The 17734-nt window shown below is 42.2% G+C and overlaps 1 protein-coding gene across 1 annotated transcript; it reads right to left on the minus strand.

Annotated features, from left to right (window-relative positions):
• Window positions 1–313: 313 nt before the first annotated feature.
• ADSL (adenylosuccinate lyase) lies at window positions 314–17329 on the minus strand. The gene is made up of 13 exons (XM_027680175.1): window positions 17075–17329; window positions 12512–12715; window positions 11353–11397; window positions 10485–10564; window positions 8562–8733; window positions 8249–8295; window positions 7752–7842; window positions 6888–6957; window positions 5691–5838; window positions 3904–3994; window positions 2950–3039; window positions 772–948; window positions 314–458 (listed from the first exon to the last, which is right to left on the minus strand). The coding sequence occupies exons 1-13, from the start codon at window positions 17228–17230 to the stop codon at window positions 372–374; spliced, it is 1458 nt and encodes a 485-aa protein (XP_027535976.1). The 5' UTR covers window positions 17231–17329; the 3' UTR covers window positions 314–371.
• Between the last annotated feature and the right edge of the window lie 405 nt (window positions 17330–17734).

Below are 17734 nucleotides of genomic sequence, written 5' to 3' on the forward strand. Positions count from 1 at the left end.
GACCAAGGACCACAATCATAGCCAAATCACAATGGCTGGTTCCTAATCCAAACTTGCAAATATGATTTGTCAGGCAGCACCTGGCATTGCTCTTTGATAGCTGGCATTGCTTCTAAAAGGGGCCAATGAAAGGTGCTATGATAAAGTTACCTTGTCACAATCAAGTGTTTCTCAATAACTCAGCACACTATAAATTGAGGCCTGACTAAACTGCAGACAAAGAATGAAAAGCCCATCTGGAATCAAGGTGGCTGTAAACTCTGGGGGTTAAATGCACTGCAGAGAACCAAAATAGCGTGACACAGTAAACAGATCTGGGTCAATAAGGCTTTTATTATCTTCTTGTACCCACACAACTTTGCAGACTATACCTAAAGTGCCAGGTCAATTTTCCCACCCATCTTGCTTTGGTATGGAATCAGCGCTGGTCGAACCTCCTCCTTCAGGAATTTTGCCACCTGTTCAAGAAAGATAAGAAACAAAATTTGGAAAAGGGCTTGCCTTCTCCTCCCCATTCACACCTGCTTGTTCCACCAGGGTCTCTCTTTCACAAAGACACCCAACACTGATACACCCTGGGTCAAAAATGTGAAGCCCACAGAGAAGCAAGACAAGAAAGCCAAGGGAATCAAAAGAGAGAAAGGTGCCTGCCTTTGTAATATGGGCAGAGTTACACAGTATGTCCACTCTCTGGCATATGAAAGGATGCAGGATGAAACAACAGACTGCATTACAATGCACAGCACCCATAGCCTCTTTCCACTACTTTACCTGTTGAGGAGCACGTCCAGTGAAGGAGGAGGGATCCAACAGACTTTCAAGTTGTTTATGGATAGGGCTGAAGTAAGGATCAGCACGGACACGGGCAATGAAGTCATTATCACGCCCTTCCTGTTTCACAACAGCGGCTGCTTGCTGGGAGAGAACACGAATCTTCTCATGGCAATCCTGTAGTTACAGAAGGAAGAAGATAGGAAAAAAGTCATTCCAGTGCTACTTGACAGCACATGCTCATCGTGCCAACTTGTGTGAGAGGGAGAAATACCAAAGTGTACGGCCTCGGACAGCACAGCAATGAGACACAGTTTGGACTGCAGTGTCTCATATACCACTACATTAAAGCAAGATTTTTTCATCTTTCCACATCTGCCCTTTGAAGTTAAAATAGTCTGAATGTCCCACGCATTCCCTGTTGAATTATACCACAAACTTATGACACTGGAATCCTTTATATTTCTTCAAATTTCCCAAATACTTTTAGATGTCTCTTTGGGATTTTTTTTTCAGTTGCAAACAATGTAAAACATCTACAGATTTGGAAAAGGGAAACGAATCTGTCCAACCTAACAAGCAGTGAGACTATGGAAACCATGGCTTACATATGGACAGACTGAGGAAAAAAGAACACATTACAAACCTGAGGACCTTGAGACATTCTGTCCCAAAGAACCCTCACACGACACTAAGACTGGCAAAACAGTTGTAACAATTTTTCTAAAAGACTTCTTATCCCTTGACTTACTGTGGAATCAATCTGTAAGAACAAAGGAACCCAACTGTAGTCAGGGACCACCTGCAAAATCAGATGCTGCCAGGCTGGCCTTAAAGTACAGCCATGTGGTTCCATTTACAGCCATGCAAGAACCTTCTCTCCATCTTCCTGTTCCCTCCATCCAAGTGTCATTTTGCTCCAGCACTGACCTGCCTCAGCTGAACAGATCTGTCCTCTCAGTGTTTAGGGGAGGGAGCTGTTTAGTAGTGGGGAATGGAAGTGAGTTGGGTGGGAGGTGGGGAAAGCCTAAAAAATGTGCTGTTCCACAGTTCCCACTACAGGAAAACAGAACACATGAATATGAACACCTTTTATAAATGTACAGCTCTATAGGTCTGTAATTAAACAGCACCAGAAAGAAGCCAGGCCAATAACAGACACAAATGAATCACAGAATCACACTCTTAAGTCTAATCAAAGTAGAGAAGACTGTTTAAGAACAGGATACTTTAGAAAGAGAGCCAGCTGTAAAGATAAAGAAACTTATTTGCATGATGTGACCCCTTAAAACATTTGATAAGGAAGCTTACTCACTGACCCAGTGACAAATATCAGAGATGCAGAAGAAAAAAAAAAAAGGAAAAAGGATGTTTCCTAACTAACATCATGGCTGAGGTGCCTCAAGTGTTTCAGAAAACTAGAACCACATATATTCTACTCAAAGCTTCTGTCAAAACCCGTTTGCTAATTACTATCTTGCAAGTTTATTTCCACATCAGGGACAGAAGAATTAAAAATTACTATCTAAAAGGAAGTGAAAATAAGGTGTTTTATTAAGATGTAAATTCAATTATCAATTTTGACCTGAATCATGAAATTAAATGATAAGGAAATATAATCTAATAGTGTCTGTATTTATTTGCTAAGGAAAATATTTAATTTCAGTTTGCTTGAATACAAAAAACTGGATGAAGTACTGTAAACAAAGCTGTTAATATACTATACTAAATTAGGGAAGAACGACACATGAATGAATGGTTCAGAATGGTCTTACTTGCTTTTTTGTTGAAGGACTGATTCATTCTCTTTTAATTTATAAGGTAGCCAACTGCCAATATGCTCCATTTAAAGAAACCTGGCCTGTGTTTCAAGTTCCTTCAAACACTTACAAAAGGAAAACGCCTACTAGTATTTAATATAAAAAGTGTTCTCCCTCTTCTCCAGCAGGCAGCCAGATTAGTTCAAACACACAGTGTACCTAACCAAAAATATGGATCTCCACAAGTGCTCTCCGCTCAGAGGGCAGAGTCTGGCTTTGCAGCACTACTGTAATATTAATAACTCTCTGGGAGCAGGTGAAGAGCAAAGAAAGGTGAGATAAGAGCCCAGATACTTTTGTTTCTCAGGAGACAAACACCAGGCAGGGAACAAAGGTATTTCGGACACTGGATCTGTACCTGACGATTGCCCCCTGCTTTCACCATCGCCATGATTATATTCTCTGTGGCCATGAATGGCAGCTCCTGCTGGATCCTCCTCTCAATCACCTTAAACAAAACAAACAGAAAAAAGAAACAGCATTATAGAAATTCTGTAGACAACTGTGAATCCCAGTGAAGTTCTTCCACTCCTTTTGAATCTCCAGGACTGGACAATGATCACAGAATCAAAAAACACTTTGGGTTAGAAGGGACCTTTAAAGGCCACCGAGTCCAATCTCCCTAACAATGAGCAAGGACATTTTCAACAGGATCAGGTTGCTCAGAGCCGCATCCAACCCGACTTTGAATGTTTTCAAGGATGGGGCATCTACCGCCTCTCTGGACAACCACCACCCTCATTGAGAGTGTTTTATCACCCTCATTGTAAAATACTTCTTTCCTATATCATCTAAATCGTCCCTCCGTCAGTTTAAAACCATTATCCCTTGTCCTACTGTAGTAGGCCCTGCTAAAAGGTTTGTCCCCACGATGCAAAGACAATTTCTCATTTTGAACTTAGCTCTGGAAATTCAGGTATTAAAGCTGATAATACTTAGAAGCTATATCTTGGAAGGGACATTACTGTGGAAAAAAGGTACAATGATTTTTTTTCTAACCTGCGTTAAGTTACAGGACTGTATGAGATCTGTCTTGACAGTATCTTTTGCTGCTAATTTCTATAGATCCATTCTGTAGTTTGGGGAAAAATACCCTTTGTGAGAAATTTTGAATTTACTCTCTTTTGGTTTCAACAAGTTACCCCTTCACATATGTCCCACAAACAGTGAGAATATGGCAAGAATAGAGAGCAAAATTCAGACAAACCATTTGAGCTAGCAGATAAAAATGTAATCCTTCGAGTGGGAGGATTTTCATACACTTTGGCATAGCTGCAGCATTACCAAGGATGCACGTTATCTCCTGCTTTACCTTTGGATACACCACGAGTCCCTCGGAGATATTCTGCAGTGTGCTCAGGATGATGTCAGCTGTCAGGAAAGCCTCAGCCAGACACACACGCCTGCGAAGCACACGTACCCAGAGCCCCAGTTAGCAATACAGGCCATGTTCCAGTCTACCTCAGATCCTTTAGTTTCCATAAATCATTCTGTAAATAGCATTACTGTGGCCCTAAGGCTGGAACTGTTCTCCTTTTTTTTCTGTTTGGTCAGTAGAGAAGGAGAGAGAAGAGAAAGGGTGAAGGCACACGTAGAAAGCTCCAAGATAATTCAGTGATTACACAGGTAGGAAAGAGGGCAGCAATTTACAGTATCTTCCCCTATGTGTTCTATGTTGAACTGTCTACTGATCCTACCCTCCAGGAGTAAGACATGCTGCACACTTATGCTGTGCCTGGCTGCACTCAGTGGGTAACTTCCAAAGTGATCCATGCATTTGGTGGGGGATTCCTCCAAGATACCAGCTCCTGGTCACAAAGGAGGGTCCTGACAAAAAGGAAAGGAGGGAAAGAAGAGGAGTAGTGGCAACTGAGCTGTATCAGGCAATAGGCTCTGCGTCACAGTGCAGCAAACACAGCATCATCCATCTGTGACAGCAGGGCCTGGCCCATTCCAAACTGTCATCTTTTAAAATACCCTACTACTTGAACCTTGTGCTACATCTACGCCCTCCAACTCTATCTTACTCTCTTAAAAGCAATTTTGCTGGTTTGTACATTGACTGAATTTTCTCTGGCTTTTCTCTGGCTTGCTCTGCCTTCCAAAACACTACAGCTTTAACAAAAAAAATATCCAAGGCACAGATTTCTGTAATTGCTTTATGAAGTGGACAAATGACTCTTTCTATTAGATGAGATGAAAATAAAATTTGAAACATTCCAATACATGTCTCTACATTTGGTAGCTATTGGGAAATAAACACACTGTATCAATCAGTATCCAATTTCTTAAATTTACATTGTTTTCTGATGCCTATGCAGCTCTTTTCTTAATGACACTAGCAGCTGTAAAGTCCTTTTGGGAAAAGATCTACGCTTGCGTGAAATTTTATGCAGACATTATGTTTGTGGAGATATTTTAAAAATAACATTTAGTACTAACCAAAAGATGGAAGCATTGAATTTAATTGCTGTAATTTACCTGATAATAATTATAGATAACTTTTGCTCAGCTCAAAACAGTGATAATGAAGAATCATCAAACAAAACAAAGTTTGCTGCGTAATATCCTAAAGAGCTGCACAGATTTTCATGAAACATTATTTTTAAAAAATAAGTAGTTGTGCTCTTTCTCTAGGATCTGAACTACTTCTTGTAAAGAACATTTTACAAATCGATTAAAATAAGTTTCTTCAGATGATTTGGAGAGTTAAGGTATTACTGATAAAATGTTGGATTATTCTTTAAAAAGTGAAAAAGATTGGGGTCAAAAAACTCATTCAAAATAGATAGGGAGGAGAATTTGAGAAATGTGAGTAGTTATACTATACTGTTGAAACAGGAAGATTATGAGAGCAATACATTACCCACGGCTTCTGTATCCCTCCCTCTCTCTTCTGATTTACATTGAAGAGGATCTTGGCATTAAAAAAAACTGGTTTTACCTGTTCTTACAGAGGAAACCAGGTTCTATTGAGACTGCTTTGGATCAAGGTGGTAGCTTGTGGTTTTAGTTTAAAAATAGTATTTTCTAAATAGATCAAAGGACCTTCCTGAACAAGACCTTCTGAAATTGCAGCATTGCACAGTCTAAACAAACCTGTTGGCACTGTCATCCAATGTCCGCTCAAACCACTGCACTGAGGCTGTTTGGAGGGGGTCCATCACCAGAGTCATCAGGTGTCGAGCAAGGCTGCAGCAGCGCTCTGAACGCATTGGATTCCTCTTGTAAGGCATAGCACTTGAACCTGTGAGAGGAGAAAGAGGGATGGAAATGGTGCAACAGAAGCAGTGCATTCAGGAAGAAGAGATGAAGGTCCTCCCCCAGATAAGAAAAATGTGTCAGGAATCATGGTTTTGACTAAAGCCTCAAAACACGATTTTCTAAGGACAATATGGAATAAAGAAAATGACACCACCACCATTCCCTTCAGATCAGAAACATCCAAATGTGGGGAGAGAAAAAGTGGGAAGAAATTTTTGCAGTTCTGCAAAACAGAAATACTACCCCATAAAACAAGGAAATAGTCTTAGTTTTTAATGTAGCGTTTAGCAACAATCTCTCTAGGCTACCCATGGCAACCTTGGCAGTGTTCAAGGCTCCATCTGCTTAGTAACATTGTCCTTCGAAGTCAGATACTTAAACTGCTGCCCGTTGCTCTAGTAAATGGATATCAAAACCATCCAAAGAATGCAGAGTAGCAGAAGCAACAGACAGGACTAAAGCTTAATTTGCAGATTAAATCCTATACAACTAGTTAGAGGACCTCAACTTTCTTTCAGCCAAGAGCCAAAACTCTACATTTCCTCCTCCCTTTCTACCAATGTCAGAAATCACATAATTGGCATTCTTCTGGCAAGGGTCCAGCCTAGTTTCATTGTTCCAAATTTGTCTGCTTATAAAAAACAAAATGCTGAATTGAGCTGAAAACCTACAGCTCCAGTCAGCTTCATGAGGAATGGAAAACACTAAGTACTCCTCAGACCCAAGTCTTCCTCTCTAGGCAATGAGACATACATGGTTACTTCTGCTCTCCCCCCAGACACTAGAAGTGTGCAAATACAAATCCAGATTTTAATTACTTAATATCCAGAAACCTTTAGGTAAGGTGCTTTTCCTTCCTTCTTCCCCCCTCCCTTTTTTTTATTTCAAAAGGACCCAAAATACTAACAAGGTCAACCCCAGCTAATTTAAAGCAACTTCTGTCAGTGACATTTTTAAGTTTGTTTAAAAGGCAGCACCAACATAAATGAAAAGACACATACACCAATCCAGGAAGGGTCTCTCATCCCTTACCAATCTGGTCTTTCTCAAAAGGCTCTTCTATCTCCTTCAGGTTGGCCAAAAGACGAATGTCAGTGCAAATCTAGAAAAGCACAAATTAGCAAACACAACCAAAATAACACCCACCAATATATACTCCTGTTAGTGTTCTTGGAGAAGAGTTTGCAGCTAAGAAGTAAACTGTGGGCAGTGAAAATTTTGGCAAAAAAATTGACACTGCAATCATACTTCCTGTCCTAAAAATGTCAGTCAAGAAAACATACAGAAAACAACCACTGTATTAGAACAGGACTCCAAGGAGGGCAAACGTGCACAGAATGGAAGATGGACCAGGGCAGAACACTGAAAATGTATAACAAAATTACACAGTGATTTGCAAACACAGATAATGTGTGCTCACTGAACCAGAAAAAAACTAAAACAAAAGAAAATACCATAGATAACTTTAGCCCAAGAGGAGGAAGAGGAGGGAGGGAACAGAGATAAATCAGTGAAAACAATCCACAAGGACACCATTATCATAGAAGCAATTAATTAGGAGCAAACAGTGAAATTTAAAAATTCATACACCACTAGGAAAGACATTTACTCTAACTGGATCAATTTAGCATAGATTAGACTACTATCTGGTGTGGGATTTGTTAACCCACCTTAGAATCTGTTCAGCAAACTTGCCCTATTTATCCCTGGTCTGAAGATCTTTGAAATCTGAGCACTAGGCATGTAACCAGCAGTGAATTTAGATGATCACAAAGAAGACAGCTGAACAAGGAACACCAATATTTCTTGAGAAGAGCATTCTGCACTATGAGCACTTTCTCTTCATGATCTAAAATGTTTCCCACTCTTCCCAATGTATCCAAGTAGGGAGCTCACCTTGTGTATAGATGCCCCCAGACTGGCCAGTACAGACAGGACCCCAATATCCACCTTGCGACTGTAGGTCTGCCCTGTGACCATGTAAGCCCTAGAAGTAATCACAGAAGTTGAGTGTTCCAGACAGACACAACAGTACTGCAAAACTTTGAGCATGGAGATGGCTCAAAGTGGAGGGCTGGCACTCTGCCCTGATGGGAATAGCTTTGGATTCAGGCTGTCAGTTTCTTGGGGCAGCATGCAGATGGGAGAGAGGAACAGAGAGGAAAAATGGACAGCTGTACTTTGACAGGGAGACAAGCAGAAGTAGCTTGTTTAGGAGGTGAAGTTTCATGCAGGAAGCTGCAACTGAGAATGGAAGATGGCAAGGGGGGATAAGTGAACATCAGCACAGATGTCAGTTTGGCAGCTTGGGGAATCTGGGGCAACACCACCGGCAGGGGTCACACTTTGCTAACACCAAATATAGGTGACTAAGTATGTTACTTGTTACATACCGCTTAAATCCTGCCTTTGCAGTCACTAATCTGTCCAGTTCTTCAACCTTGGGGTGAAGAAAAAATAAAACAGAGCTCAAAATACAACAACTCAGTAAGGTCAGCAAGAGCAAAAACGATCTTCTGCTTTTCTTAGTTTACTGTCAAAACATGTTTTCCTTTCTGTGAAGCCTTGTCAGTGAGCCCCAGAGGGATCACAATGCCCTTGTGAATTTGATGCCAGAATTTCCATGTTCCCTCAAAGAGAAAACAGCATTCCAGAATGGAAAATTGCCAAGACAGCAAAGTCTATGCTCTAGGCTGTCTGACGTACTTTACTATGGTCTCCCTCAAAGAGCTGCAAGAAGCTGGCTTGAGTGCCAGTGGTGCCTTTTACACCCCGAAAGCGGAGGTCATCCCGAGCCCGCTCCAGGCTCTGCAGGTCCATGCACAAGTCCTGAATCCACAAACAGCAGCGTTTCCCCACAGTGGTGAGCTGGGCAGGTCTGAAAACAATGAAGAACAGAACGTGACTCATTGAGGACATGCATAGTAACTCCACAAGGACCACACTTTGCTCTGAGTTTGCCATTAAGACATCCTCGCAGGTTAATTCTCTCACTCATCTGAGCAGAAATTAACAAGGCTTGGCTTATGTAGGAAGATGTACCAGTACAGGTATATCCCCAGTAAATGGTACTGAAGATATGATCATTCCTTTCAGGAATAGATGTAATTCCACTATGAGAAAATAGCAATTGTCATGTCCACATGTGCCAGGAGGGCGCTCTCTGCCAGCCTGCAGGGGCCCATGACAAACAGAGGGTGCATCTGTGCCCCACCCCAATTCTGCTCACCCAGGGCAAGGGGGGCATCCTGGCTGACTTACAGCACTGGTGTGAAATTCTCAGTGTAGAAACATCTGTCTTCACATTGTGATTTTAAAGGATTCCTCTCAGGGACTGTTTTGTTTTTTTTATTTATGAAGCTGCGTTTGCATTAACGATGCTGTCAGCCAACCCTTCTTGTAAGACCTCCACCTGGTCACTGCAAGCCTCAACTACACTGACCCCCTGCCAGTGCTCTGAGGTGGTAATAGGAGTGTTACGCAGAACCCAGCAGTTGAAATATTTCAAATTATTGACATGAACTCCAAAAACAACCTCTACTACTTCCAAAAAAGCATATGCACATGAACAAGGCTCAGACATAAAAAGGAAGCATGTAAGATCTGGAAGCAGGGATAGGCGACCCAGGAGGAATACAAGGAAGCTATTCAATACCGCAGGAATGCGGCACGGAATGTCAAAACCCACCTGGATGAATTTAGTGTGGGGTGTGAAAGGCAAAAAGACAGGCCTCTGGAAGTAAATAAGCAGGAAAAGGGAAGGCAAGGGAAAACGTGGACCTGATTGTAAACAGAGAAAAGACCCTGCTGACAAAGGACACAGAAAAGGCTGAGGCATCAATGCCTTCTTCACCTTAGCTTTTATGATTTCACCTTGCATACACTTCTTGAATACTCCTTTGTCCTCTTTCCAAAAGCCAAAATAAAAGTAAACACAGAGAATACTTCTCCAAAAAGTTGTAACTGAAGAGGGCCCTAGGACTAGAGCTGATGGAACTGACATGCCATATACAGCAAGACAATTGCAGACCTGACCTGATGCTTTCACTCTCCTTTGGGAGAAATTTTTAAGTGTTAGACAGAGAGTCTGACATGACCTGTACTTCATTTCCCTGCCTCTAGTGTTCCATATCACTGGGGTTTACCTCATGGTGTAGTTTAATGCCTCTGAAAACAGGCTTCATGAAGAAGCTTAAACTACCCAACAACAGAACCACTGACATCCCGTTGTCCTTTGACTTAGTAACAAGTGGACATTAACAAAACTTTCTAAGCTGCAGTTGAAAATAACTTAGGGAAAAACAAAGAAAATGTGACTGGAAGACAGGATTACTGCAATTCCCAGTCACGCTCTTTTGAAACAGCTCAGAATACGCACATCTGTGTTTGCCTGGAAGTCATTCTTTATGAAGCTGTATTAAAGCAACTGCTGACAGCTACTCAAAGCAACAGTCCAATTTCCTGAGACAGGCCTGGACTCAGGCACATACTCCTTTTCTGAATCACCACCAACACCTTAATGACGTCCATCGATACCACATGCCTCTGGCCAGAGATGGGAAAAAGGATGAAAGCAAGCAGTGGCAGGTCAATTTAACCAAATGAAAGCAAAGGCTGATAGCTACTTACTGGTAGTGAGTGAAGCCCAAAGTAGGCATGTCAGCATACTTCTCAGCAAAGTCGGCCAGCCGGCTGATCACCCTTGCGAGCTGGTGGAAGCAGGAAGGATACAGAAGAAGCGGAATGAGAGAGGAAAAAAAAACCCCAAACAACACAGCAGCAGCTAGGAAAGCACAACATTGTGAGAAAAAGGAGAGGGAAATAACTGTGCAGTTTTTGAATAGCACCCTCTAGTTGTAGAATATGGCAAGTTTCATTTTTTCAGGGCATGCATGCAATTTCTGCTTGCTACAAAACTCAAGCAAGAGGTAACACAAGTTGTTGGACTTCAACTCAAATTAGTCTCATCCTCATGCCCAACCCAATCCTGCAGATGGTTTGTCCTTGGGTATTCTCTTTATTCCTGGAAACGGCCAGAAATAAAGATGATTTGGGTATAACTGACAGACATACAGCCCAGGGCAAACTGGATGCCAAGATGTTCAGCTCAGACAGACAACACTGCACTATACCCCCACTATATCTGACCTCAGGAAATTGTATCATATGGTTTCTTGAATGCTGACACAGTCCTAGGAATATAGTTAAGGGGAAGCCTAAGCTGACCCCGAAAGCAATACAGTTGCTTTCTGAAACTAGTACCCATGGCACAGATGAAGAAGGTGCTGCTTATAATTCCCACTGTGAGCAAAGAAGCTTTGGGGAAAGACTTGAGAAAGGAAAGGAGGGTAACTGTTCACTTTCTTAAGAATAACCCAGACAGACAGCTCCTCCTAGCTTCCCAGAAAGGCTTAGGAAATTCCAAGTTAAACACAGGCTATTAACAGGACACGAGTGCTCCCCAGTTCTGAGATACTGTGCACAACTGCCTTCTCACCTTGGGTAGCAGCAGGTTAAACCCATCACGGAGGACAATCAGATCCTGAAAGAAGCAAAGAAAAGAACTTTGGGCCATGTCTAAAGGGCCAGACAATGTTTGTATCAGACAGGATACATATAATTAAAATATGCTTTGTTGACTCAAAAGTCTCTTCTTAAAACAAATGCTTTGCTTTCCTTCTTGTAACAGAACTTGCACTGAACTTGCTTATGACTGGATCCATCATTGCTCCTTTTATACTATCCACAGAAAGTCATAATGAGTGGTAGGAGACCTGTTTCCACCAACTGCCTATCAATGATTATTTTGAGATAGTCAGGATGCCCATGGCACGATAGACTAAATCATACAGTCCCAAGTGGAAAATACAGGCACTGTAAGCTAAAGACAGCAGGAGAGTACAGGGACTGATGTGGCACCAGTCATCTTTAGTCCTTCTTTTGAGACTGAGGTACAGCTAGGTCCAAGTGTCACAAGGAAAGTGATATTACATAAAAGCAAAACAGGCTTGCAAAGGGGTAGAGAAAAAATAATCACACAGCAGCTTCTCATACAGCAAAAGCAGTTGTGAAGTTCCAATGGCTTGAGCAGCAACACATACTGAGAAATTAGGCTTCAGTTTGCACTAAGTTTTAGACAGGTTTTTCCCAAATGTTTTACAGTTCTGTAGAATGGTGGTATTTCCTTTTTCACTTAACACACTTATCCATTCCCTTGGCCACTGAAAAGCTTGTTTTACGCTGAATTAATGCAGGGGTTCCAAGCAGCAATTGGAACCTCGGGGGCCTTGTTCTGTAAGTCAGTGAACTCCTGTCACAGTGGTGTAACTGATAATTCACAGAGTTCACATGTTTCTGCATGTGTTTGCAACTCATATCTCTTATCTCCTTGAATATTTAACATGCAAGCAGAGCTTAGGGAACAATTAGGTTCCAGACAGATCTTGCTTCACATCAAAAGAAAGAAGGCAAGAGGAGCTTTCCTTCCTAGGGTAGCTAGGTCAAAGGGAAATTACCTTCAACAGTAAAATTAATAAAAATATCTGAAAATCTATTTAATATTTTATAAAGAAAAGTTTATAAAGAGCTATCAAATAAGCAACGGTAGCTTTGTTTTGCCCAACTCTGCACACAGGAAACTGAAAATACTATGTTACCGTGTTATCCCCTACGTAACAGGAAGTTGCTCCAAGGTGAATGATGGCTGCAGCTTTTGGACAGCAATGGGCAAAGGTGTGAACGTGGGCCATCACATCGTGACGCAGCTTCTTCTCTTCCTCTGCTGCCATCTTGAAGTCAATGTTGTCCAGATTTGCTTCCATCTCCTGTATCTGCTCATCTGTGATAGGAAGCCCAAGTGACTGCAAAGGGAAAAGAACTTTCTATTGCCTTTTTTTTTACCAATTGAACTGAGACAGAAGATATTTAGATCATTTACTCCCATATGACATCTCACAGAAGCATGGCAATTTGGCATAATCAAGAGCTGTAACTGCAAATGCTTCTATTCTAGGGCGCTCCAACCTTCCAACCTTTTCCAATAGAATAGGACAGTGTTCATTCTTAGATGTTCCTTTTGGGCTTCCTACTTTCCTCAGTCAGGTAACATTCTTGTCACAACTACAGAAAGTAAGATATATGGGAAAAAATGATATAGAGTGAGTATAGTTTAATCTTTTTTAATGAAGTTTACCCTTTGGATAAAGAAAAATCCAGCTACCGTGTGACTTAACAGCTTGTGTCAGGAAGAACTCTTTGGACCACATCTAGACCTATACGACTGTAAACAGTGGGCTTAGAACATAGGGAAAGGGACATATGTTTGTACCTTTCCAAAAGTCCTGAAGTATCTCATATCAGTCTGAATCTGAAACATTGTGAAATCAGTTATTCGATCCGGAAGCAGGAGATGAACGCTCCTAGTTCATGTCCAAAAATAATTGCTAGAGCTTTTCAGCAAGCTGACTTAAAAACAAAGATAGCAAACCACAGAATTATACACTGGTATACTCTTGCACAAGCTAACTAAGATGAGAAAACCAGTCACAAGATAACTGAGGAAAAACGTCTTTTCCTGATACAGAGAATTTAAAAGTCTCACAATGAACATGGCATTACTGCCTTTTCCAAACTAAAATGTACTGTTCTGTGCAGTAGTAATGAGAAGTCACCGACCAGGAGGCTTCCAGGATTCAATGTGTTTCAAAAGCTGGTTCTGCTCAGAATCAAACTGACTGAAAAAATGTTTTGCAGCGGAACCTGGAATTAAAGACAGCAAATGAAGCAGAGGTGTCCTCAAGGTCTTCATCAGATAATCAGTACCCAAACGTATGATGTTGCAAGTGCATACATGACCACGAGTGTCCAGACAAATGAGGAAAAGCACCTGGCCCCAGACTTCTGTCTTTGACGTGCACTGATACAAACTGTAACTGCCTGAAAGCACACAGGCAACTCAGCAAGCAATACACTCCTGTGCCCAGATTAAAACTTCACGCCTTGTTCAGACATCCACGATTCATTAGGAAAAGCCAACCACAGTATGCAGTCGTAGAAAGAAGAAATGACCTGCAAAAAAGGGAACTACTTGTTATAGGAATACCTGCAAGGTAGGGTAGTGCCAAGACAAATGATGTCCCCATCTGTCCACAAACAACATGTGAGGCCTCTTCCCTATGAGCTTTTGCTGATATGGGCAGTACCTCAGGAAGAAAACAATCAGATGTCCTTCAAACCTGTGTACTTACGAAAACTAAGTAGGAAAATTATGCGAGGGAGAACATGAGGTTTTCCCCAAAGCACCACAGTCAGCGATGTGCTCTCTGGACTGAGCTTGTAAGGTGCCATTCCTCCAAGACCATTCCAATATTCTGATGTGCCACTATGAAAGCTATGACTGTTCATCACTATCCCTAAAGGGAAGAGCAGAGCAGGCAGATGATGTGGCAAAGCTCCTGCAAACAGACTGAGAACACTGGGCTGCTCCTCTAATAAAGAACACATGACAGAAAAAATAATGAAATGTAAATTGGACAAAAAAAATTGACAGAGGCTACCATAGGCTCTTTTAAGAGAGAAGACATTTGTGTTTTACATGTGCAAAACATATTGTAACTCAGTTTGATGCTGCAAGATGTCAAAGCTACTTCTATGAGAAGGGAGACCAACATGAAATTTGTACTTGACTTTCAAATAACACTAAGGTCAAGAATTCAAGATTAAAAAGTGTTAACAGAAGTATTATAATACAAATGAATTTATGCAAAAAAACCCCCTAGAATTTTGGGATGGATATAAACACACATGCTTCAGCTCTTAAGCCAAACTTTGACTACTGTCAGTTGAGAAAAGATTAGCTTCTTTTACTAATCACATACTTTGCTAAGTCTCCTCTTTCAAACTCCTGGTATTGCCTGCTGAAAGGAACAAAACACCCTATAGACTTTCTGTCAAATTCAATTTCCAATGAAATATTTTTTCAGTTCTTATTTCACATTTTCCAAGTGGATTACTTGAAAATTTCTTCTATTAAGTAGCGTGAATACTGAAACCATTTGCCTAGCCCTGTCCTTTACCTAAAATTTTATCACTAAGCTGCATGTCCTCTCTCACTACTTCTCTGCAACTTTGAGAAAACCTATGGTTAGATCTTCCTAATTCTGATTTACTGTAAGACAAGAGCAACTATTGCCCACAGTTCATTCACTACTTTTTGGGTTTTTTTCAATGTATCCAAAAAGAAATGCTATGTATCTTCAGTAAGGACAACTGAATAAGCCACATATGCATATCTTGAAATCAGGTAAGTACTGCAGTAAATAGTGCAGCCATAGTTCATTTATTATTTGGTGTTAGGCTTGGGTTCATTTTTTTCCCATAGAAATACTATGCATCTTCTATAAGAAGTTTCTTCAAAAGAAATTCTTTGTATCCATAACGAGCTGATCACTGACAGAGCTAACAGGTGCTGAAAATAGTTGGCTCTTCCTCCTTTAGTCCAAGGCTGACATTTGATGACAAACTGGTCTGGAATGAGGAGAGAGATAAAAATAGTAGTCCCCCTCTTCCCACTAAGAAAAGAGAGAAGAAATTTCAAGATCTGTCTCTACTTTCTGGGGACAAAACTCTAGGCCGGCAATGAGAGGGAAAGCAAGGGTCAAGAGACAAGGGAGCCGTGAGTTCAGGGCTTAGGAGTGGAAACCTAGAAGTCTCACACTGGTTCTTTCAAGCAGATCACTTTCTCCTATTGGGCAACTTGCATATTTTGTTCTTGAACAGAAGAAAAAGTGCTGGAATGATATATGTTTATATTGTCATGCTTCCAGCATGCAAAGCTCCTTAAGCATGTTTTCATGGTATTGGCACTTCCTATGCTAGATGACATTTGCATCGATTTGTCTGCTCACTCCAGCATCTGAACTATGAGAAAATCAGGCATGTGGTACTTCAGAAGGTGACTCCTATTTAGCACAGCTACATAATTACACCTTCACCTTCTAAAGAAACATCGGCATACTACTGATGAGGCTGCTGTAGCAGTATGATCCTTGAACAGAGAAGGAACATGTTAATGACACTGTGCACTGTTGTTCATTCTTCAGCAAGGTGCTTCTCTGCCCTTACACTAATAGTAACAGCCAGACCTAGTGCTTGGATTGCTTCCTAACAATCCCAGTACTTCAAAACTGGAAACTGAACTCTGCACAAAACAAATGGGCAACTCTTGAGTCTGAAAGCTAAAGTCATTCTGTCAGAAGGTGGGGTGGGTTTGTGTGGTTTTTCTTTGTGTTTTTTTGGGGCAACACATTACAGCTTTTTCACTGTCAAAAACCTGGTAAGAGTCTTCCTCCCAGTCACAAGGAATCAAGTTAGTGGATCCTCAAAACTGACTGTGTCTCTCTTAATAATCACTGTACTCATATTCCTGATTAGGATCAAAGTCCAAGTAAGAAAGTTTAGCTTAAACTACATTTAAAAAACGTTAACTTCATAGACTCAGCTTGCAATCATATGGACATACTCTCAGTTGCTGCTACCTAGTATTTGAATTAAATGCAATACCCAGTCTTTTGTAGTATTTTTTTTTTTGGCACTCAGCCTATCAGAAACATCACAAGAACTTCTGAGCTAACTGTTTCGCCCTCTTTGGCCAAAAGTAAACCTATCTCAGAAATAAGGGCAATCTAAAAACAACTGGCTGCAGATGGAGGGGGTGGTTCAGTTGGCATGGACTGACAGCCATCGGATTGAACAGGAGAGGACCTCACCCGTCACACCTCCTGAAAAGCAAACAGCCGAGCGCTTCAGAAGGACAGTGATGTTTGCTCAAAGGCAATCCCTCACCAAAAACTGCTTAGCAGAGCTTTTACAAAACTAATTTCACAAAGGCAAAAGTGCAAGGGGGAGCGTATGAGACGAGAAGAGGCGATTTGCTGAGGGGCGATAGGTGCGTGGAGGATTGTGTACAGACAGTTGGGTAACCCTGACCCCCCACCCCTCGCGTCCCTTTCCCCCCCCGAAACACGCGAAGGGGCTCCTGGAGGTTGTTCTGGTCGGTCTTCCCGCGCTCGGTCTCGTTTCCCGAGGGCAGCTCCGGGAAGGCACGGTTCCCAGCCCTCCTCTGCCAGGGCCCTGAAGGGAAACGGGACGCGAAGAAGCCCCGACACCACGCTCCCCCCTCCCCGGGCCGCTCTGCCCTCAGCGCCCCGTCCCGCCGTTACCTTCTCAGCCTGGGCGAGGTAGAGCCAGAGGCGGCGCCAGGTGCCGAACTTCTTCCTCTCGCTGAAGTTGTAGCCCATCTCGGCGCTGGCGTACCGCGACACCAGCGGGGAGCGGTATCGCGCCATCACGTCCTCCTCCTCTCCGGGGGCCGCCATGGCAGCGTCTGCGGCGCAGGTCGATCGCGGGCACCCGGCACAGCACCCGGGCAGCGGGGTATAAGGGCGAGCGGCGGCCCCGCCCCGCGCCCTGAGCCGGCCCCGCTCCCGCCGCCATGGCGGGCCCGGCTCGGTCGCTCGGCGCCCCCTGGCGCTCGGAGGCCGCCGCGCCGTGAGGGGCCCCGAGATGGCCGCGGCTGAGGGACACGCGCAGGGGACACAAAACGTGAAGAAAATACGAGCTTTAAATGCTTAGCAGCCAAACACATTTATTAGTCTTTTTTTTTTTTTTTCCAGGAACCCAAAAATAGTTTGTAGTTATAATGTAAGCAACTGAGTTGCACATAATACAATCATATCTTTCAAAAAAAAATTAAAATAAAAACGAAAAAAGCTGTTTAAAAGCCCAAAAAAAAACCTTCAGAAAACTTATATAAGTATTACACCATCTCTCAGTTTCAATGAAATGACGACGACTTAATTCCTTATTACTCTTAACTTGTC

The sequence above is a fragment of the Neopelma chrysocephalum genome, unplaced genomic scaffold (assembly GCF_003984885.1).
Source record: "Neopelma chrysocephalum unplaced genomic scaffold, ASM398488v2 Primary Assembly neopelma1_59, whole genome shotgun sequence".
Classification (NCBI taxonomy): Eukaryota; Metazoa; Chordata; class Aves; order Passeriformes; family Pipridae; genus Neopelma; species Neopelma chrysocephalum.